This window comes from Anser brachyrhynchus (assembly GCF_964034855.1).
Source record: "Anser brachyrhynchus genome assembly, chromosome: 1".
NCBI classification, from domain to species: Eukaryota; Metazoa; Chordata; class Aves; order Anseriformes; family Anatidae; genus Anser; species Anser brachyrhynchus.
The window spans coordinates 86,873,149-86,897,701 of record NC_137694.1 but is presented as its reverse complement, the minus strand read 5'-3'; the positions used below and the strand labels follow the sequence as shown (position 1 = coordinate 86,897,701).

General features: G+C 35.9%; 1 protein-coding gene across 13 annotated transcripts in view; it reads right to left on the bottom strand.

Annotated features, from left to right (window-relative positions):
- CADM2 (cell adhesion molecule 2) overlaps window positions 1-24,553 on the bottom strand; it is a 659,818-nt gene that overhangs the window by 46,725 nt on the left and 588,540 nt on the right. For 11 of the 13 annotated variants that reach the window (XM_080574596.1, XM_080574597.1, XM_080574607.1 and 8 more), the window contains one exon: window positions 6,270-6,389. The exons of the other annotated variants lie outside the window; for them this stretch is intronic. In XM_080574596.1, coding sequence (XP_080430722.1) covers window positions 6,270-6,389 — 120 coding nt within the window. The remainder of the gene's footprint in view (window positions 1-6,269; window positions 6,390-24,553) is intronic. 13 annotated transcript variants of the gene reach the window in all.

Here is a 24,553-nt window from a genome sequence, read left to right as displayed (position 1 = left end):
AACCTGTGAGCCTTTTTTCATCATATTTTCTCTCCCTGTTCTTTTGACGAGGAGGAGTGAAAGAGCAGTGTGATTGAGTTCAGCTAACTGTCAGTGTGAAATGACTATAATCCTAAACCAACTTCTCTTAAATTTTGTCCTCTTGCTCTCTAGGTACATTGGATACCTGCTTTGGGGTTCTCCAGGTTTGTCATCCCTGTTGCACAGAAGCATAGGATTTTGCCAAGGAGACAAATGCCTACTGATGAAAAGCAATGAAAAAGATGCAGACAATGTTATACTCCTGCATCTCCCATCTGCACCTTTTAGCTAGTAGTGGACCTCAGGAGACTGGGTACCATTTCTGTCCCTAGTCTCCTCTACTTTGCCCATAATAGTGCAAAGGAATGGAAGGGCACTTTCTGTTCCTGGTCACTCTATCATCTGGTTGGAGATGCTTGTTTGGAAAGGTTTCCCAGCTACTGCTCACGTGTAGCTAGATGTTTTTTCTGGGTAATAGATATTAGTTCTGACCAGAGAAAGCTCTGAAAGTTTCGAGACTTCGGTAGAGAGGCCTGTAAAAATAGATTTGGACTTTCATCGTGGTCTAACTTAGGTTTACCATGCTTTACTAGCACACCTTCTAAACGGTTGGGCAACAAGCAAAATGAAAAATAAAAATAATGAATGAAGTCATTATAAGATCAAGAGATAACAGTTCTTGCAAGAGGGGAGCTAAAGACTTACTTGAATGTCTGATGGGGAAGAAGTCTATAGTCTTGCTTTGAATCTCTTTTTTTTTTTGTCTACTGGGAAGTCTAGAAGTTGTATAAGTTAGTAAAAGATTATTATAAGAGAAAGGAAGATGAGAAGGAAGAAATAAAAAACTGGAAAGTTGTAATTTGCTTATCTGGTTTGAGTGAAAACAGACAAAATTAATTTTTATGCTACTGCTACAGATATAAAGTAGTATATAAAACAACTAGCTTTTAGCATGCTGTCATACAATACTGCTTTTAACATTAGACAACAATGATTTTATTATCAGAGCTGAATGCAAGTAAGTATAAGCAACTATACTTGTTATAACTCCATCCTTGTTTCCCTTGTCCCTCACATATTCTGAATCTTTTCCTGACTTTGTTGTTTCTCTCTCTGTCAGTATCTCAAAGTACCAAGTGACCTTAATCAGATGACACAAAAGAAAAATGAAGTCACAAGCAAAAAACTGGTAATGCTTAACATTCTTTTGATATGAACTGAACTGAGAAATATAAGTATTGCCCAAATAATTTCTGCATTTTAACTACCTACAATCAGATAGCTCTTTATTTTTTTCTCATGTAAATTCCAAAAGTGGAACAAAAAGAAGGTAATTTTCTAGCTAAGATTGTTGAAACGTATGCTATTAAGTGGAAATATTCATACTTTGAATTTATAATAGTTTATCAAAATGATTATACCTTCAAATCCTTCCTTAATCCATTGTAAAGTCTTCTAAATTTAGTTCTCTGTATCTCTTCTAAGAAATCTTTCTTTTACCCCAGAGCCCAAAACAATAAAATCAAAGAAAATTATAATAGAGCAGAGATTTAACTTTTTTTTTATTTATATATGAATGTATGTATTGATTCACTATCTGGACGCCCTGACTGTTAAACAAACTCTTGGACTTTGTAGTGCAGCTGCCTGGGAGCAACCTCGTATCTCTGTTATGTGCAATGACTTTTGGAGATGTTTTTAGGCATTGCTATATAAAGCTGTGAACATTCTGGCACAGTCATTATACAAGTGAGTCAGCTGAGACTGACTCAGCCAGATACATGCAATAGAACTGAATTGATCTATCTTTTGACTTTGGGATGCTCTTGCAATGTTACTTTTATACCTATTTGTGTGTGGGTCGTGGTGATAGGGAGTTGTGAGATTTCAGTCTTCAATAAAAAGAAGTCAGAATTACCTAGTTTCATAATTTCTTTTTTTTTTTCCACTGCTATGAAAGGGTTAAAAATGAAAAACAAACAAACAAAAACTTGGGGGAAGGATTAACACAATACCAACCTAGAGAGGGTTTTGTGTACATTTGTGTGTTTAAAGACAGCGAGCACAAGCTTTTCTCCTCTGCGAATCCAGAAACATGAAGAGTTGTTCTGAGTTGAGGTGACTTTTCCTACACTAATTACCAGTCTCTCTTCACCTGTAGGACTTTGAAGGAGGACCATCTGAATTAACTTTATACTAACAAAGGATTTCCCCAAGAGAGGGATCCCTCTTTCCACTACAGGGGGCAAATCCACAGTCTTCTTGTGCCTCTTCCCAGTTATAAAAAGGGAACAATAATATGGATCTATGCACAGCTTTCACAGATAATGTTACATAAACCTGATAGAAGGGAAACTACTCATACAGTGTATAATTATTCCTTCCTTAGTCCCCTGGAATCTTTTCTTGTGATACATTTTATTCTCATTTTGTCGTACGTTCCTTTGCGTGGTTATTAGGCTTTAAGATACCCTTGACAAATATATAAAAAACAATACTTTTCTCTGACATCAAATTGTGTTTAGACTTCTGAGTTAGTTGGTAATGTACCAGTAAAAGAATAATTAATTCCTGAAGGACTGAGTACAAAATCAAGCATATGTTTGTCTGAGAAAGTGAAAAGTTTGACAAAAGAGGATGTTTATGAATTACCATGTTATTATTCAACTGGGTCAGTAGCTTTTTCTCATGCTGTTTACTAAACTCCATGCAGATTAAGACAGAGATGGGTCACACTGTTCCAGAAATGATGATTTCATTTTCCCCCCCCCCATTAATTCAGGCTTTTAGTAATGAAGAGGTGCAGTCAACGTAATGTAAAATGCCTTAGATCTACAGACTCTCTGGGCTCTTTATACCCTGTATTATATTCCTATAATGGCATTTCCTGTGACTGGATGTGCAGTAACGTATCCTCAAGGTGGACTGTCTTGTAGAATAGAGGAATGTCCTGTAAAATTTACCTGAAGTCATTCAAAAGTATCTATGATAGTACTAGTGAAATGTTCTCAGCAGGAATATTATGTCAGCTATTGGAAATCCATTGGAAAGGTATCTCATATGTTAGAAATCTGGTTCAAAGATACCATTATCTAGTATGTACTACCCTATGATGTGGAGCAAACTTCTGCTTCTTTAAGGCATGATCAAACAAGAACCAATAGATTACAATAAAGAAAAATGCTGCTTCCAACCTACCTGGAAAGCACAATAAATATATATAAAAAAAATTAAATTGGTCTGTAGGATGAAAATATATGAATAGTGTCTCAACTTCATGACTTTATGTGCTCCTTCAAGTCAGAACTCTTACTGAATAAGAAGCAGAAGTGCCAAAGGAAAATATGTTTATATGGTACTTGCTCAGCCAGAAGAAGACACTACTGAAAATGTGATCCTCTCCAAGATTGGTTCTTATGCAACCTGTATTTCAGCTGTGTAGGTGCTCTGCCAATCTAGACAAGGTTCAATCTAGCATTTCAGGATGAAGAGAAATGGCAGAACACAGCCCTCATAACATTCACTATAGGTTTATGAACATTATTTGTTTATGAGTCCAAGACAGATAGGGGAGGAAGAGACCTAAGGAGAGCATTTTGTCCATTTCCCTCTGCCATGGCAATCAAACACGTTGAAAGAAAGCAACTCTAATGATGGAAATCCTAGAACTTTGATAGCTACACTGTGTCGCTGCTTCCTGTACATTTAGAAAGTTTCCCCATTAAATGCTTTTGCCACTAATTCAGTGGATTTATTTTCCCCATTGAGCTCGAAAAATAACTGCTCATCACAGTCCTATTGACTTTTTTTGGGGTGGGGGCGGGGGGGAAGCAAAACCAAACAAACTGGTGCCTTCAGCTTCCTCACAGATTATATTTTTAAACTTTCTGTTCTTGTTCTTTGGTCTGTCTCTATCTGTGGTCATCTTCCAGTGTAACACCCCTGTTAAAAACAGCACTCCAGTTGTCATCCATTGCTTGGATAAAACAAAAATTACTTCTGCTTTATCCTAATCTTTCATGAATAGGATCACTGAATTTCTTTATTTTTGTCTTTCATCTAATGTATTTTTATACCCTTCTGTTGCTTCATTTCTCCTACCTTGCTTGTTGCAGTTAGTTTTGCTTCTTGTTTCTGAATTTATTCCTGGTTTCCTGTGGTTGTCTTACACACTATCACTGTAACTTATACACTGTAACTTATGCTTATAGTAATCCTCTCTTCTGTTTTCATATTTTTGTGGGTTTTGATTTCTTAAATTGTTAGACAGTACTTCACTAGTCTACTGTATGTCCTATTTTTCTCTGTTTTGGGGTAGACTGTCTCTTTTTTTTTTTTCAATACAAACTATTCAAGAAACAGCTTTCCACACTTCCTTTGTCCTTTAGATTATCTGGCCAAGAGACTTTGTCTACCAGTTCCTTGAGTTTGAAACAGCCTCATCTTCTCAGTCATTTTGCTGCATCCCCTTCTTTTTCCAGAAAAAGTGAGCTCTGATCTTTTAGTGATTGATCACTTTCACACAGATTTCCTTGCTCTTTTACTCTCTGGTAAGTAGTATTTCTTTGTTACTGTATCATCAAACAGCATACTTTCTAACGTGTATTAGAGCTGAAGCTTAGAAGAGGGTCCTCTTTCCCAGCTCTTCCTCCTAATGCCAGGAATTAGGTAGTGAAAATCAACACTTAAGAGTAATGGAAGATGAGGTCCTAACCCACACTTAGGAGGCAACAGAATACCTTAATAACAGTGATACACTAAATATACAATCACATCAGAGATATAGGATAGTTACGATCATGTAACAACAAGAAGAAAACAATTAAAGACAGCAAATGCCAGCATGGAACACACCAAGCACTCTGTCCTTCTAGACAAATGCTTCTCCAAGCCCCCCAAAAGCTGGGAAGCTTTTGCTGCTTGACTGAAAATACTCTCTATAAAGGTATGGTCATCCCTACCACTCTGTTCCTTTTGAAAAACATATTCCTCTTGCTACTATTAAACCCTTGGAGCATTGGGCTGTCTTCTACAGTCTCTCCTTTTTTTTCTTGAGGAAAGAACTATTACAGTATTCTTTTTCCTTTTCGCTAAGATATTTCTTCACACTCTAATGCTAAAGCTTAAAAATGTAATTTCAGGTTTGGTGTCAGTTTATTACATGAAGGCCACAATATTAAAATACCAGTGCCCTATGGAGGAAGAAGCTGGGTGATCTGATACCATCACAATCTTTATACAATGGACTTGCATTTAGCTCAGCTTATTCTTGCAAGTTAGGCAGGTCACTACAACTGATTCTTACCAGTGCTTCCAGAAAGAAAAGATTTCATAACTTTCTCAACTTTCTTGGGATAATTGTAACTCATCATATGAATGTTGTGCTGTGATAACTCAGTATTATTTCCTCTCTCCTTGTACAACAAAAGCCATCAACAGACCACATAGGAACCTTCTCCTAATCACATTTCATACACTGTGAGAGATTACTAACTATTCCTTACCCAGACAATGATTATCTGTGAAACCTTGCAGACACACGTGCACTATTGATTGGTCATTGGTCATTGAATATGACGGTAAAATTAAGGTTTATATATTGCTCATAACAGAGAAAAGCAGTACTAGAAACACACACACACACACAAAAAAAACAACAACCAAACAAAAAAACACCAACAACAATTCTAGAAGATCAGTGGAGAGAAATTTCAGCTCATTTACTGTACTCATTTACTGTTACAGAAAGATAAAGACACTCCTAAGTTAGGAATACCTTAAATTATAAAAGACTAACAAGACTAAAATGTGATGCCTCTTTGTTACCAAGCAGGATTGCATCAACAGTAATTCCAATGCCAAGACACTTATCTTGTTTTAAACATTAGCACCCAAAATAATCAGTCTTAAAAGGTCATGTTTATTTAAAAATAGCTTGCTTGCATTTCACATTAAAGTTAATTTACTAACCTTAAAAAAATTAAATGCAAATGTATACAAATAATTTAAGCATCCTGTCAAAGTTCACATACATACCGCTGGAGCAATGAAAATATTCAAGGTCATATGAAATCTTTCTTAACCATGTACCATCATGTGGATTATTCTGTTAAATGTATATTGAACTCAAATGTTTGAACTCTCTCTTTAGCAATTTCTATCCTTTAAAAAAAAAAAAAGGAAAATCAAGCCTATAATTTCCTATTTACAACGTGTTTTTCAGGCCATAACAAAGAAGCATACTGTACCTCTGGTGCTGTTGGCTGTTGCCGATGTGGTTGTGCTGGTTGTTAAGGCTACAGTGGTTGTGACTGTTGCAGTGGTAAGGGAGGGGATGACAGTAGTGGGAAGCAAAGTGTTGAAAACATCTGGTGAGTGGAAAAAAAATATAAAATAAAATCATATCATGCAAACAAAGGAGAATCATAATAGTGGTTTAATTTGTAAATACAAGTATGTTGAAAATGACTAAATTAAAACATGATTAACATAAATTATTACCGGTACAACAGTGTACCTTTAAATTCTTGACATTATATCACTCTCAATTTTTATAGTCAATCTGCTAGCATACAGAATTTAAAACACTGTTAAAATGACTGAGTTTCCACAGATATGGAGAGTGAATGTTTAAGTGACAAGAATCCATTTCTTCACTGAGCCATTTTAAATGTCTCATATAGTAGAAACCATATACAGATGAAACATGCTGTGTCAGAGTGGGAGATGAAAAAACAACACCGTCATGCCAAAATAAACACACACATGTTAACGAGAAATGGCTGTATGTTAAAAACACCCACTTTCAGACAGACTCAATGGAAGGAAAAAGGGGAGAAAATGCTACTAACTATAAGAGGTGCTTTTTCCGGATTGCTTTTCTTCTTCCCACACACTTGTTTAAGACACAGTTGTCTGCTAAGATCCAGAGCAGAGTATATTTCAAAATCTTTACCCTAATTAGCAAGCAAAGTGATCTTGCAATCATCCTTAATACTTACAGGTTATCATTAATATACAACTTAGAACTGAAAAATCAGAAAGGCCAATAATATTATTGTTAGTAAATATACAAATCAGAAAAGATGCAAAGCCCTAATGAAAAGTATGTTACGAAACCCTTCAGCTTCTTATCAAGTGCAGGTATGCCAAGCTTAGGCAGCTGCCACTTCCTTGCAGAGGAACCAGCAATCTCTGTTGCAAAACATTCCAGTACAGAGCAGAACATAACCAGATGTGCAGATTGAAAATACTTTGATTACACTGCCAGAAGCAATAAAGACCAGTATCACTTTGCTTATAAGGTGATTGCAGGTTTTAAAGAACAAACAAACAAAAGCCCTGAAGAGAACTACAGAAAAGCACTTCTGTGAGGAAGTAAACAGCATCTGACATTTTTCAGATTATTTATACCACAGCTTTAAAAGGAAAGGACTAGTTTCTCATCAGTTTTTGGTGAGTAAGCCATTCCACACTGATTTCAGTAAAAACATTTCTGAAGGGTGCTATTCAATGCAATAAAGGAGCAAAAATCTGACCCATGATCTATCTTCCCTTGCTGTGGAAGGAAATGCAATTGGTCTCTGAGTACCATCAATTCTGACTAAAATCAATGGAAGCTAAAGTAGCTCAGCTCTTTACAATATTGGGCTCAACAGAAGACATTTCAGAGACAGGGTCCTAGAGTTCAGCATGGTATAATTATACTCTTAAGATTTCAAATTAAAATGTTTGCCTTATTTTCATGATGGATGACAGATTGCTTTGGCACTTAAAAAGTCTCCTTGTCTGTAAATACCTATGAGTCACCTACAGTGTCCTGTAATCCTCTGGTTTTGATGAACGCCAGCACTATTCTCTCCAGAACCTATACCTGTGGGATTTCCCACTTTGGAAGTCATCAGAGAATGGCATGAGATCTCTCTTTCATCTCCTGTACACTGACATTTACATCTGTTTTACAATATAAAATATTCCCAAACCAGAAAAATTAAAGCAGGCTTTTCAAAAAAGCCAGCATAACTACATTAATCATCAGGAAAAAAAATGTAACATTACCTGGATGTAAGTACCACAATAATTAAACAGAACTGAGTTTAACAAGCATTAGAAATACATTAACATGTTAAAAAGATACACGTCATATGTACTGATCTATGCAATTATTTCTTATAAAGGGAAACTCCTTCTTAGATAAGTATCTGGTAAAAATGAAATCAAACAGGAAAAAAAAAATCCCTACCTCCTTCGTAAGGAGAGCAAAGCCTTGTTTATTAGAAAAGCTTTACAAAACAGTCTTGTACACAAAAACTAATTAATGTGACTTATGGTTCCCTTGGTTATCTTTCTTAAATATGTCATTTACTTAAGACTATGCAATGGCAAGTCAACTGCAACTGGTAAAGGCAGCTATGGTTTTATGACGGTGTTTTTTGTTCTAAGAGCACATTGTCTATGCAGTGTGCAAAATACTGGCATAAATGAATCACTGGTGAATTTAGAAGCTCATTGTTTTCTGGTTTCTTTTCTGACTGAAGTATTTCCAGCAAGAATTCTTATATTAAAAGAAAGCCTACATAGGAAACTGAGACTGATTAACAAGAACTAGGAGATAAGTGTTTTAATACAGATACGTAGGTTCATCTTTTCTGATCACATCAAGAACAATGAAAACTTAGGCAGAAATTAGTTTCCTTATCAGAGTCACTAACTCTAATGCCAAACATCAACACAGCAGCTTGTCAGAAGCCTCAGAGAAAAACGTGTTCTCAAAGGAAACATACATACAAGGACTAGGAGTGTCTTTGTTTCTTTCTTACTAGAGTAAGGAGAAATTCACCATGCAAATGACTGTAGTTGCTCTGTTTTGCTCATAGCATTACAATTACTTGCTCTCAATAACTGAAGTACAAGATAAGAACCAGGAATCATCCTGATGAGCCTTTTATCGGCCAATGAAATCTAAATTTACTCTGCATTCTGGGGATGCCTTGGCTCTACATAATAGAATCTCTTCTTTAATGATGTGTGTCATGGGAAGGTATGTGTGAAGTGACAAAACAGCTAACCGCTCTACAGACAACAGGTTTTGGAACTCCTGGACCATATTTCATCCTTAAAACCTCTTTTGGCAGCCCAAGTCTAGATATAGATTATAAGTCTGAAATGCACTCAAGTCCCACATTCAAAAGACTTGAATATTTGGGCCCACCAGTCCTACTGAGTTTCTCTAACAGAAAGGCTCCTCAGATCTTCTAGGAAGATCTACAGGTTCTTGCAAAACCCTACTAGCCTTGATTATTATTATTTTTTTAATGACAGAATTCAAATCATGGACTTCAAAATAAAGAAAAATAAGATGCAGTGCCCCTCATTCTACCCTCATTTATTGGACATGTAGGAGGTAAGTGGGGTTGGTAGCTCCCAAAAACAGACACATTGCAAATATAAACTGATTGAAGCGCAGGCTTCTGTTTAAGGCACATTAATCTCATTCGGTATTCTAAAGAGGGTATGCTGTTTCATTTCCATGCCAGAAGAGGGAATTATAATTTGACCGTTGCTAGTTCTGTAGGACTTTCTGTCATTGCTTTCACTTTGGGGTACACCTATCAGGCTACTAGTGAGGCAGACACGTTAACCACAGCTTCCTCTTTAAAAGTTTTTGAGAGAAACACTGTCAAAGGTGTTACACAGATTTGACCTCTTCTTGAGCCCTCTGCAAGGAAGTACCTTAATAGCATGGACTTGCAGGTTTCTGCCCAATAAATGTGTGTTGCAGAGATACTTCATTCTATTTTCTGGCCTTGCAGTTTCTGAATCTGGTTGTACAAAGCATTCAGCCAAAAACAAATTTTTGTTTACAACTCCCACACCCCTAAATACTGAAGGTAATTATGATCAAGAGACCATGCAGACTGGAACTTTTTAATTCAGGTAGCCATACCCAAATCAATGCACCTGATCACTGTTTCCATAATACTGAAGTATTAATCCTTAGTCTCCTGTGAAGCAGAAAATAGCCATATTTTGCAGATGGGGAACCAAAGAAGATAGAAAAGCCATACTTAGAGATCTAGAAGTCAAGTAATAATTGTCACTGTTAGGTTTCAAGTCTCACTACTAAAATGAACTTCTGGTGGCAGATATTCAGCCAAAAATTCAGTAATGTACTTAACCTGGTACTCATTTCATCACCTTGCTACCTCTGAAATATAAGTGATTCACCAAGGACTAATTGTTTCCATAACAGCTTCTGGAAATTGAAAAGGGGTTAGATGTCACATAGAGGGGACTTACTGACTTTAGTCAAAACTCTTTTACATGAATTTCCCTCAGGTTATGTATGAGACCTGATCTAGATTTTCAGTGAAAGAGATAGGCTTCTAACCTCTGTCTAGCAGCACAAGAAGGGTTTGAGAAGAGCTGCAAATACTAAGAGGACTCCCCTCTTTTAAGACCTGAAGCACTGTCACAGTACAGTGGACACATAGAGAAGTATGAGGAAGGTTTTACCGGCATGCTTCAAGGGCCACTATTGCATGTTAGCATGCCTTTAAACTGCACTAGCAGTGGCAAGGTGAAGGCAGACAGCAGGTTATCTGGTGGCTCATTGCAAATGCTAAAAGGAGGAGCGTGTAGTGCTTGGCTCTTTCAGGAGGCTGCTCTTTAGAACAGGCACTTATCTAGTCTGTTTACAAGTGGCAGAATAGCGTTGTGCAAGATCAGCTCAAAAACACTGGCAAGTCCTGCCCAATCATAATTTTGTGCTTTCCTCTCCTTCTCTCTTGAACTGATGCTGCATTCTTCTTATTGTGGCAGAAGACATTCATCCATTTAAGTGCAGGGAGCCTGGACAATTTACTCTCTGCAGATTTGGCCCTAAGCATTTTTACTCTCCATTTCCAAAGAATGGAGAAATGGTTCTGTTTGTTTTAACAGGCTTAAGTGAAAGATAGATCTGACCTATCAAAAATATTTGACTTGTTTGGTGAAAACACAACTGATATTCTGAAATGACTGAGCACAATTCAGACAACACTGGCTGCAGTTGATAAAAATGTAAAGGCTTTGTTTCAAGCTTGACAAAGACTGACAGAAAAATTAAAGGACAAACTGATAATGATGGATGGCCCTTGCTGTATTTTGACTGAGAACAAAAGAAATTCTAAGTAGTAAACTGAACTGAGTGATGACCTACCTGGGAAACAATTTCACTACTCTGTGCAAAATTTAATCAGAGGCTGTGGTATGTAGTACTAAATAATTTAGCAAGGTTTTAAATTCAAAGGGAAATGCATTTAACATTGCTCCCAGAAAACAGAATTGAACAAAGGGATCATTCAGCTTGAATATCATGTGCCAATAGCTCCTTAGCACTTAGACTGAATGATCATGAAGCCTCATGGACATGAGGTCAAGGGGTTCTCTCTACTAATTGATTCAGATTTATGAAACTCTGAAATGGCAATTATGTGCTTGACATTTTTGCTAGCAAATCAGATGTCATTAAAAAAATCCAAAACCTTTTAATAAAAGCCTCATGTAGATCTAGACCCGTAGTTAAAACAATTAGAGACTACTGGTGGATGAGTTTGTAATGCAAGATATACAACTGGGCTAAAATTTCTAAGCAACCTAGGAAGAATAGAAAATAAATTCACACAGTATCATAATTCTGAGATGTTTCATGGGCCTGTAGGTGACGTTAGATGTTGGAAGATGTGGGAACTTGTTAAGGTTTTATTTAACACAGTTTGGCTGCACAATCAGGACAGAGGAAAAAAATGAAGTCTTAAGAGATAACAGGGTTTTGATGTCATTGGGAGTTCTCTCAGTTGTTATAGAAACTTTGGTAGTTTTTTTATTTGTTTGTTGTTTTTGTTTTGTTTTCTATTTTGAAAGTAAGAGGCTTCAGCAGCAAACAAAGGAGGACGAAGTATTACAAAAAAGACAATGCCTCCTTCTGTTTTCAGAGAGTCAAGCAAAAATATTGGTATTTGCACATCTCTGGCCCAAATTCTATCCTTAGAAAGTTAAGAACATAACTGCAAAGAACCAAACACACATCAATATTGATACTCAGTATTGGCAGCATGGTATCACCCAAAATTACTTAGAAGTTTGTCCTTTAAAGTGAGGACCTGATATCACATCATGGCATATTTTCAGACATGCTCTGATCAGAAGAGGTTATGACAGCATTAGAAGTATGATGAATACGAGAAAACAAAGTGCAGTAGGAGGTTGACATTGAGCTATGAAGAAAAAAAAGTTAACTGTCCTTAATTGCCTTAAACAATTCCTCTACTGAATATCTCATTCACTTGGAGTGCCACAGCAACAGCAAGACTTTCAAGGGTGTGGGAAATTCTGATTTTCCTCCAGTAAAGCTGAATCAGGCACAGGCAGGTGTAGGAGCTGTCAGAAAACAAGAAGCTGTGACTTGCACATGTGACAAGAAAGCATGGGAAGGAATTAGCCTCACCCTTTTCAATGGAATACTTAAAAACCACCTACATAACTTTCCACAGGGACTCTGAGGAGCACAGCTTGCTGAGTGGGGCAGCCCCCACGCTTCCTCTTCAACCTCTTCCACCGCACAGAACATTTAGGATTTGCTGGGTCTACGCTTTTTGTAGTGCTCATGAATACTCACTAAAATTCAGACAGCTGCAGTAAACACCCCCAAAAAAACACTTTTCAGCAGCATCTGGCTAGCAGAACATGACCTTTCCACAGAGCACAAACGTTAACACAAGTATGGCTTTCTCACCTGGAGAACAAAGTAGATTGTAGCACTCACAGAGATGCACATAGGGACCACAGGACCATTGAACCAAGTATTTCACAGGAAAGCATCTAACGTAAATATTTAAGTGTTGTGCTAGTGACTGATAAGTTTTAAAATGAAGAGTTTGACCTTGGAAGCCCTGAGTGCTTACTTCAGGGATCATCTTGATCCCCACACCACTCCACTGAATTTGTGATCAGCAAAAGCTGTCCAGCTGCAGCTCCCTTGAAACAAAGAAATTTGCAAAGGAAGTCCTATGATGCTGGAACACTCTCATTTCATTGTCCCCTCATTGCTTATCACCATTCTAGCCACCTGAAAAGCTCACCATTCTTGCTCTTTGTGAAGCAGAAGAATAAAAGGTGACACAATGTAGTACCTCACAATACATCTACACAATACATTGCAGTTTGGTTGGGGCAGATTATAGGAATTGCAACTACTGTATTGAAGAAAATGAATAGGTTGTGATGTAGTATTTCTTCATTTCTACTTGTGCTAAAACCAGGTGATATACAGAGAACATAAAAGGATAAATCTGACAAGTTAACAACTTGTTCTGATGAGTAGATATTGAAGATTATCTTAACACAACAATTTAAATTCTCAAGTGGACAAACTCTTTAATGCTAAAGAAGTTGTTTTCGAGTGCTCTAAGTTTTACTTTAATAATGTTATTAGCACAAATGTACCTCTGAGGACAAATCAAGACAGGTATTCCACAGAAAAATTAATATTCCATGTTTTGGAGTCATATGAATACAATACTTTAGACTAGTCCAAATGTATACTGTGCAAGACCTACGCTTTCCCAAAATTACCTTGCATTTTTCCAGTAGTTAAGAAAAAATCTTTCACATTTTATAGTGGTAAAATAAAAACCTATTATTTTATTGAAGGTAGCCATTCTATCTTGTACACCTTTTTATTTGAAGCAGTTATGAATACTGCACTGAGCACATCAGTGAAGCTTATGCAACTTGCCTGAAAGATCTTAAGTAAAATTTGCAGAGCAAGGAGAAGGCTAAGAAGAAGAATTTCGTAATTCAATGTTCTAATAAAAAGGTATAGTTTTAAAGCACTGTTTGAGATTGCAGCCTCAAATGAAGCAGCTTTACTTATAAAAAGGCATCTATACATGCCCTGATTTTGTTTACCACTCTTCATTAAGAAATATATATGCACTAAAGAATGGATCTCTGCCTCTGTAAGATCATTACTTAGACAGTAGAGATGAAATGTTAGTGAAAAGGAGGTAACATCACTCCCATTTCACAGCTGGGAAAATGAAAACAGAAGTATTAAGTGGAATGTCTTATATTTTACAGACGTCTGATCATGATAGGGGAGTTCAGAATGAATCTCCTGAGTCCCACTTTAATATTCTACTGGAAGAAAAAAAAAAAGAGAAAAAAACTCTTAAAATTTTATTTTAAAAGCAATCGTCCTTATACCTGCAGTGCCAATTTTACTGCATTCAAGACAAACTGTTACCACAAAAGCCACCATCTTACACGAACAAAGCCAGCATGACTTGTCACAGAAGCACAGCATTCTATCATTATTAATATGGTATTTTAGGCCCATCACCACTGCTTAAAGATCACATTAAAGCTGTGATGTTCATTTTTATTCTTTTTAAGTACACAGGCAAGCCATATTTCCTTGTTTCTTCAAGCCAGAAAAATAGAAGTATTAAAAATTAAAAGAAATAAAGTACCAGCATCTGGCCCTTGAAAACCTGTACAGAAAAGCTAATGTACAATACAAATTCAGACACCAGCAGCCTTGAGCAAAGATGACAGCTTTCTCAGAATGACACTTGACTCTTTCTGTGCAAAAAAAAAAAAAAATAATCAAAAAGTTCAGCCAGAACTACAGTAGGAAGAAGAAAGAGGTCAAGGAGAATTCTCTAAAATTTTCCTAGTAGGGAGAAAAGTGTTGAAACTAAATGGAGGTAAACAGAAGGCTGGTCTCTATTTCATTATGGTTGCTGCTTTAACTTCTCTGAGAAATACAGGAAAAAACAATGAAATTGCTTAAACAACTCAAAATTCACTGCAATAATTTTAAGGTTAGAATAAAGGCAAAACAGAGAATATTATTTGAATGACTTTATTTCAAAATAAAATCAGAGAGGTCTAACACTAATCTAAAATGCTTTGTCACAGTGGGATTAGCTGTATCCCATTGAAAATTAGCTTGGACAAGTTAATGGGATCTTTGCAACAAAAATACAGTTTATTGCACTTCTTTACAGCATCTTTGATTAATAAACTTAATTCACATTCTTATTACTATAGTGCATTACCTGAGAGAACAAACTCCAATCATTTTAGTTGTCAATCTTTATGCTGTCTTTTTTTTTTTTGTTCAAAATAGTACTATTCATCTAGCTGAATTCCTCAATGACTCTGGCTTTGTATAATGTGCTACTATGAATGCTGGGACGTATGCAATAAAGTCAAGATTTGATTTTATTACAATTATCCATCTTTTGTTCATGCAGACATATTTGGTAGCTTTATCTCTAAGCCATCAAATAGGACAAGTACCATTCCAATAGAATGCCGAAGTATTTGTTATAAAAGAATCTGCTAATCAGATGTCAGATCTGCTAATTTATTTTAAACAAACAGATTTACAAATCATTGCAAAGAGATTTCAGTTCCTGCTTGTGAACGATGAAAGCCATCCAGAGCTCTCCTCAATCAAGCAGCAAACGAATACTGCAATGTATCAACCTTGACAACTGCTTCCTACCAATCATGGATTAGAGAACCTGTAGAAAATATATATTAAAAAAAAAAAAACAAATCACAGAGGGCGAAAACAATCTACTACTGCAATGACCCACAGCAATACCTAAAGGAAAAAAGAGTTTACCCTGTCAAATCTCTTTCCTATCCTTCCTCCTCTCATTTGGTTTGGTTTCTTCTTCACTTGCCAGGAGAAATAATAAGTTTCAACTGAAAGATATACCCTCCCCAGACATGAAGTTACCAAGCAAAAGCAAAGCTCTTCTTCAAGGGTGTATTTGGGTACTAAATGAGTTGTATGATACAGGTGAAGAAAAAGTAAAGGAAATGCAGACTAGAGTATAAAGAAGATACAGAAAAAATAAAATCTTTCATACTTCAATCTCCAGTCCTTCTAACAAAAGAAAATTAACTTTCACTGAAAGTTGTTTGGACTGTTTTTCTCACAGATAACATATCATCTTACATCATAACATGAATTCCATCAGTGACAGCAGATATTTGGAGACCTGTCCACAGACACCTGCCAGGTAAGTTTCTTCAGAAGGGATTAAAACTTTCGTTATTCTTGTGAGGTAACCACAGCCTTCCGCAGGAAGTCAGGATATTGTGGGAGATACTTAGACAGTGCTAGGTATTCCAACCAACTTCATCAACTTTGGTAGATTCACATTCATACTTGCAAGCAATATTTTTTTTTTCCTATCACAAATAGCAAAAATAGAATAATCATAACAAATAATTACTAACGCCAAATTAAGGATATTAGAAATGGTTAGAGATAAGCAAATTCCAAAGTATATACTCCTCTCTGACACTCTATCCTTCATATTTGATCAAAGACCTTAGATAATGAACTTCTCATAGCTCTCTAAGAAAGAGGCAACATTTTTACAGAAGCTTCCCCACACTCAGGGGTAAGCTAAAGACTCAGGATGCTGTGTGCAATCTCCCTAAAGCAATTATATCTGTCTTCAAACTATCTCCATTTGCTCAGAACCAATGACTTGTGCTACTTTCCCAAACTTTTTAATCTCAGTTGGAGCAATACATGGTACTAATGTATCACCAGGCCACCATCACCAATTGACATTCTAAGTATAATCACTGCACAGCATATCATTTTGCTTTCCTGAATTCAGTGAAAAGATGAGCAACCTATTCTCAAAAGAAAGGTAAATTATAGAAGCACCACATCAGAATGACAGAGACAGGAGACCCTCACTTGCATTCAAAGTAGCTCCTAATGGTGCTAGAAAGATTGCAATTTAGAAAAATTACTAAGTTACTTTGATAATTTCATTATGGTTGTGTGTGTGTGTGAATAATAAATAATCTCGATGGAAACAGAAAATAATTAGCAACTGTTTGACTTTAACTTTGTCATCAGTCACAAGTGAAATCATTCTGTTAACAGCCTTATTTTCTTCATGAAACCTGCATGTGACATTCATAGACACAGTAATTTTGCACTCTGACCCCTCACCCAAAAAGGCATGATTGAAGTAAAGTTCAAGAATGTAAGAGGTAAGCAATAGTAAAGCTTGAAGTCCAGAAAAATTAGAGAGCAAGCTGTGCTACTAAAGCAAATCAGAGTGATAATAAACTCAACAGTACTATTTGAGTAGTACATCTCACTGAAGATCATTTAAGAGTTTTTAAGAGTTATGTTTCAAAGAGCAACAGTACTGTATCTAGTATAAGTTATTCAAAAAGTACTTTACTGTAGGTGTTCTACCTGTATACAAGCATCCAAAATATTATTTTTTTTTTTTGCAATTACTGTGTATGGAGAGAAAACCTCATTATAAATCAAAACTAGTATGCAATCTTTTCCTTTTCAGAAATCACATAGGGAGCCCAAATCAAGAACTATCTCATTAGCCAATTACACATGTACATAGAGAATTGAATTTCTTCAGGTGTTGTGTGACATGATCCAAAGCTACAGGTTTTTAGAATAAGTACATTGCTAACTTATATTTAAATAGGAATGAGCTATATGTGCTGGAATAGGTAGTTAAAAATTGGCACTCGAGACAGCATCTGCTGCTGGGGACTGGGGTTGGGGGCAGAGGGAAGTAAAAGCAGGACAAATTCAAATTTAAGTCAACTGAAAGACCCTGGATTCAGTAATTCCAGCAAGTACTCCATTCAAAAAAAAAAAATTAATGTTATCTAAAAAAAAAATATCACTTTATTTTAAAACTTTTCTTTCATCCAAAGCAGTACTTAAATGTAAAACATTCTCCTAAAGCATTTCTATGGTTTGGAATGTTATTTTCTTGACCTTTACAAAATAATTTTGAGCTGATCTGAAAGAAAAAAAAAAGCATCTTTCTTTTCTAAAGTCACCATAAATGAAGAAATATCAGTTCATACAGCTCAACTATAGACCCTACTGTGCAAGTATTTATCAACAAAAAGCAATTTCAAAGTAGCTGCCTTGCAAGTGTTCAGGGATAATAGCTGGCCAATTCATCCATAAAATTAAGCCAACAATTCCACCGTAAGTTTCTTGACAGACTTCTAATACCTGGAAACATAAATAAGCATTATATTTCTTTAGTCCAATAATAAAGCCTATATTACACAATGTTTTCTTAATTCATCTGGTTGTGCAGCATTCCAACAAAACTGTTCTTTTAGGTTTGGGCCACCTGTTTTAGTGCAGCTAAAAGTCTTCAGAAGAAGTTAACTTTAACACTATGAAAGTGACTTAATACCTTGATGTCACTATACAAAGTTGATGTGTATGCAAAATCAAAATAATTCAACATAATTTGAAGGGCTATTCTTTGCAGAATATCATGTAAATACCATTTTCTGTGTGTTTATGAGGCTACCTTTAATAAAGGGTTTACTGTACCACTTTCTCAGGACTGTGCAACTTAACCCCTACATACCTCGGCTTCTGCACAAAAAACATGGAAAAGTAAAATAAAAATTAAAAAAAAAAAAGCTTTGGGGGAAGGAAGACTCAGTTTGGGGTTATGAACTCTTTTTTTACATTTTTGAGATGACAAGTCTTCAAGAGCATTCTTTTATTTATTTTTCAGCTGAAAGCTCAGATTCCTCTGTCAATGAGTCGTCTCCTTTACATTTTTGTACTTTATTTTTACTTTTTAAAAGATGGAAGTAGGAGAGACTGTTCTTTTCACCTCTGTTTTAAGGACTCAGAACTGAGGGACCCTCTTTCTTTTAATTCAAACCCAGAAAAAAAATCTCAAAATCAAGAAGTATAGATATTCACATGCACAGAATTTCAATTAAGTCCTGAGCGGTCTTCTGAGCCTTATATTCTTGATAAGCCTTGATTGCTTTGGGAGTAAGTTTTTTTTTTTTTTTTTTTTTTTAGTAAAAACACCCTCTATTATAGCTTTACAGGTTACTATTGTTCCATTACATCACAGGCAAAGGGTAGGATTTTCCCACAGGCAAGGAGATTCTCTTCTCTGAGACACATCTGTGAGTGAGATGTTTCATCTCAGGAGCTATAAGGGAGGTAACTTCAGAAATTGTCCAGCTACCTGGGCTACCATCTACCAATATCTAGCATCTTAACAGCAAAATGGAGGGCAACTAGATTACTGCCGAGTCTGCTGCTCCATACGAGACCTCCATTAAGGTCTCTCATTCCTTTCTTTCCTTACCTCCTCTCCCTGCCTTGCAGTGAATAATTTTTCTATGTTTTTGGAGGGATGTGAGGAAAAGGTGTCCAAAAACAGTCTACAAGTTTTTATCAAAGGTCCGCAGTGAAATTTTTTGCAAGCCAGAAGCTCTATTGCCCATCTGATAACCTCCATTTTCATAAAAAGGAAAATTATCGTAACTTCTGACTTTCTTCAAATTACTGTTTGACTCGGTGTTTACTTTCATAGAGTGAGAGATGTGCACAAGTGAGTTACAGAAATAAAGGAAGGTGAGGGGCTCCTATGAGAACTTCAAGACAGAAATTAAATGCAGTAAAAATTTGATAGTGGGCAAATGAACAGACAAAGATAAAGGAGTTTAGAGCAGATAAAGGTAATGGAGTTTGTTCAATTTCAGATGTGTTTTGGATTCCACAGAGTTTCTACTAATTTAAAAAGAAACTTGTGTAAAAGAAAAAGTGCACGGTACTGGAATTACAGGTGGCCTCAGAAGGTGAACTTTTGTAATATATGTATGTGGAGGTAGGAATTGGTATATATATGGAAGTGGAGGTAATAAACTTAGATGTCTGGTGAAAATTTGGCATAGACTTGTTCTAGACATGGAAAGATCAAACAGATTTACTACCAGAAAGAAAATGAAGAAAATGATGAGAAAGAGACCGTGAAAGAAGAGCCTGGGTACAAAGGACAGGAATCTGAGAAAAGCAAAGAGACTAAGATCATAATTAGTAAGACATTGACAGCAAGGTGAAAATTCTTGAGAAACTAGTAAAGGGAAGCCACATGAAAATGAAAGTGATTTTAACTGCAAGGCAGTGATCCAACTGGAAATGGCAAAATAAAAGTGGAAATAAGAGCATTACAGTGATAAGAATGGCTGTGGGACTTAGAAAAAGATATAAGCCACTGGTCTAGATGGGAAACAATAGGAGATATACTGGGAACTGAAATAAACTATGGAGGTGATGGTAAGAAGAATGAAGGAATGCCATCAATGCAAACGTGAACAGCCATCACAATGAGATTTTCAATAATTCAATACTTATAGCACAAACAGAAAAAGAGGCCAAGTAGATTGGAAAGTTAAGAAATGAAGAGCTCAACCAGCAGGGTTTAAACAAACAAGAGTGAACACTTTTCCCTCAAAGCACATAATTCAATTCAAAACTTGTTGCCACAGGTTATTGTGAAAGCCAAGATGATAAATGTTTTGAAATAGGACTGGACACACATGGAAGATAAATACATCAGAGTCCAAAGGAAAGGTGCAGTGGGACCTTTGGTCCTACACGTTGTAGGAGATCTTGTTTGAAATTACATTTCAAAATACTAACGAGGATATAACTCGGTAATTCACTTGCCTTTATTTGTGAAGAAATATCTTGTCTAAGAAAAAAATATTTAAGAGGCCGAAGTCAAGGGAATATGTTATGCCACTTTTTATTCTCCAGACATACTGAGTTTTGGCTCAATCTCTTTTTACTGTATGTATAATTTGGGAGTAAGGACTGCCTAAGAACATCCACAGAAGCCTATTCATGTCAATTACAGTATTTCTTTGATAGATAATTGATACATGACGTATTATAGCTTAGAGTATTTCTATTAATTGAATACATGACTTAAAATTAGCAAATCGGGATATTTCACCCAATTACTTCATTTCAAGTAGGTCTCTAAAACTATCAAATGCTGCTCCTTCCAGTAAGTTCTCCTAATGCCATGGACTTCTGTTACCTACTCAATATGATATTGAACTATGTCTTCAGCAGTGACCTCCAGAGATCATTAACTACAGTTACATACATAGCAGCTGTGCCTTCAGTTTCACCATGATGGACCACATCCTTCCTCAACTCCAGCTAAATCAATGCAGTTATTACCTAAGCTTTGCAAGTAGAACCTGTTTTTGGGTTGAGTATCACAAGTTTGAGAGTTAGCTCTGTTTACTGATGATTAATGACTAGTATTTGAACAAAGGTATACAAAAATTCTTAATAAATTGAAAGAGACAGAAAATTGCCTGCAGCACATTACCAAAGGAAGGATGTGATATATCTAGCCAGAATTTGCACTTCTAAAGCACTAAGCTCACCAATTAGAATACGGAAATGACAACAGCTACAGGCATTAAAGCTTGTGCCTTTGTTATTGCAAGAGACAAATGTCTGAGCAAACTACATGTCTTGCCTTTGTACTGCTGCCTATAAACTCTGACTTTGTGCCCACCTTCCTGCTTCATGAAGTGTTTTCTTGACATTTATTATTAATAATTGAAGTTAAGAAAAATGAAAGTAGCAGTCATATTGATTCAGCAAAGCAGCATGAGCATATTTAATGGTCGATACCTTTTATCTGATTTAAATACATTCCCTTTCTTTGAAGTCTGATTTCTTTAATTACACTACATATCTAAAAAGATTTTTTATGTTATCAGATGCCAATTATGTTAGACATTGTCATTCATTTGCTTATAGTAGTATTTATTTCCACTGCCATCAACTCACACCTAAACAGCATTACCTCATATTTGTTTACATGAAAAAAAACATTTTTATGTATAATATTTTGTCTAGGTTGATCCAGTTAAACGCATGTAACACTCTTTTTGGTTTGCATAATTAATATGTATATAAACTTTCCTTACCCTTAATCTCTAATTATGATAAACTACACCTTTCGTTTTTAGGCAAGCTTCTCTCCATGTTAGAGCTGTCTAAACCTCTTCTGAGTAAGGAAGATAACTTCAGAAATTGAGGGAATTAGTAGATAGAGTCCCAATGAGAGGGGGATTTCATGGGGGAAAAAGAAAAAAAAAAGAATAGAAGCCACATAGAACTTTTGTAACCTTAATGAAGAGAAGACAGAAAATCTGTAGAAGTGATGTAGATCACTTTTGATTGTAGAATCAAAATACAGATTAAAAAAAAAAACAAACAACAACACTGTAAAGCAGATTACATCCCCCTGCCGCTGCAGAGGATACCTTCCATTGATGTACCCTGCCTTCCCACACAAGCTCGCCTGGCAAGACTCAATCAGCCATAGTATCTCTCTAAGCTCGGGGATATGATTATTATTCTTTTATTCCTACTTATTATTACTACACTTTAACTTCTCTGAGCTCTGGAGTTGCCTGGAAAAAAAAACAAACAGCACCTGTTAGTTGTTTGAAATCTGTGGAGTTGGACTTCCAGAGGCTTATTAGGTGCAGTGGCTACTATCACTCAGGGCATTTATGCCTAACTCCATATGGATTTGGCAGGTCACTTTTCCTAGACCTTACTTCCCTGACTTGCATCTTCAAAGAATCTCTTGTGAAGAGAGATTCTCTCGTCATGCAGATTCTTCCCTCTCCTCTCCTATTTATAGACGTACCACCCCTTAATGTTAAATCTGGCACGTGCTTGTATTAGAAACCTAAGATTCAAGGTAAGAAGGCTCACTTATACAATACATCAGCTGTACCAAAAGGAGCAGGTCCAAAAAATTAAGTCAACACATTAGGCACAGGGAAAGGGTCAGGAAACCATGCTGCTCCCAGATATATTTACAAAGATAAAGAGAAAATATATTCTCTATTAAATGGAAGAACACATCTCAGGAAGTGTTAAAAAGTGGTTTTCCTAGCAGAGTGAGAGAGAGAATAATAATAATGAATTGGTTTAGGAGGATTATTTTTCACTGGGGACATTCAGGAATCCAATGAACAAAAGAAAGGATAAGACTGCCTAAACTGATCTATACAAGCAATTGTGTTACACTTGATAAAATAATTGTGTCAGTCTCTACCGTGCTTAAAACAAACTTATAAACTCTGAAAACAGTTAGCTGTTAAGCTCTAAACACCATCACATACTCTGTCACACTACTCTCATTGTTACAGAAATCTAGGAAGCACCTGACATTTATCTTCTGTAGTTCTAACACCAGAATTGCAGAAATGCAATTAGGAAACGCTGGTACTCATAACAGAAAAGGTCAGCAGTGTTCAAGCTAAACCTAGTAACATGCCTAATGTGCTGCCACACATAACAGAATGCTTTCCTGATAATGAATGACTTTACTGACTGCCATTAAGTTGTTGCAAAATAATCAGATCAACAGGGGCATGCCACTACGTGAAAGACGCATAGGATATTGTGAAATAGTCTTTGATAGGGGTACATTGCAAAGTCACCACTGATGGAAAATCTACCATTATAAAAGGCCATATTTCCAAAAATTATCACATAAATAAATTGGGTGCAAAACACAAATGATAGAAATTTCAGTGTTCGGTAAGCAAGGAAGCCATTACTTCATCTAAGGCAGTGCACCTTGTGCATGCAGCCAACAAACAATACAACACCATCTCTTGGATGTAAATTTTTTTTTTTTTTGTAGTAGTCAATGTAAGTACAGGTTAGGGAGTTTAGTTGTTCTGTTTGTCTTTAATAGAGAAATACTCACACAGCAGTACAAACTCAATGGTCCTCAAGCAAAGACTTCCTCCTTACTTGTGTCACTAATACTACATAAGCTAATAGTGAAGTTTAAGAGAAATGAGAAGTAATCTAGGGGGTTCTTTTGATAAATCACATTTCATCGACAGCACTAAGAAATATCTCATTACTGAAAGATGAAAGTAGCATTTATTAGAAGTTTTCTGCCAAATACCAAAAGTCAGGTTAAGCCTTTAAATGAAAAATATTTTTGACAGCTTGCAAACACCAAGAAACATATATTTGTTATGCCTGAAGTAACTGAGCAGAATAAAACCTACGTACTTCCCATTTCTGTTTACAGACTATAACTTGTATTAGATTGTTTCACTTAATTTTTGCCATAGTTATAAAAAGTTGCTTTTGTGTAAAAACTAGGGGAAAAAAGTACTGTGATGAATTGCAGTGCAGCTTCACCTCTTTATTCAGTTAGGTTAAAATTCAAACTATAGAACTCAGTTTTCTAGGAATTATCACAGTTACCTCTGTGATAAGACAAACTACATGTTTTGAGACTGCTAGATCTTATGAAGTTTTATTAAAGCTAAATGCTAGCATTTTATTATAGTTTCTCCTATACCTGAGTTATATCAAATTATTTTGTGGTTAATATAAAAGCCTGATATTCTTTTAGTGTGACACATACTGTTGCCTAATTAATCAAGGAAAATAAATCAATTGAAATTTAATGTGAACCTTCCTATTATCAACTTCATTGGAAGAAGTATCTTGAATTTAGGACAGAACATGTTCTCAAAAGAGGATTGATTATGAAATTAAGCCAGATGCGATGATCAGCTAACTTGTATAAGCTGAATTTCATCAGTAGCAAGCTATAAA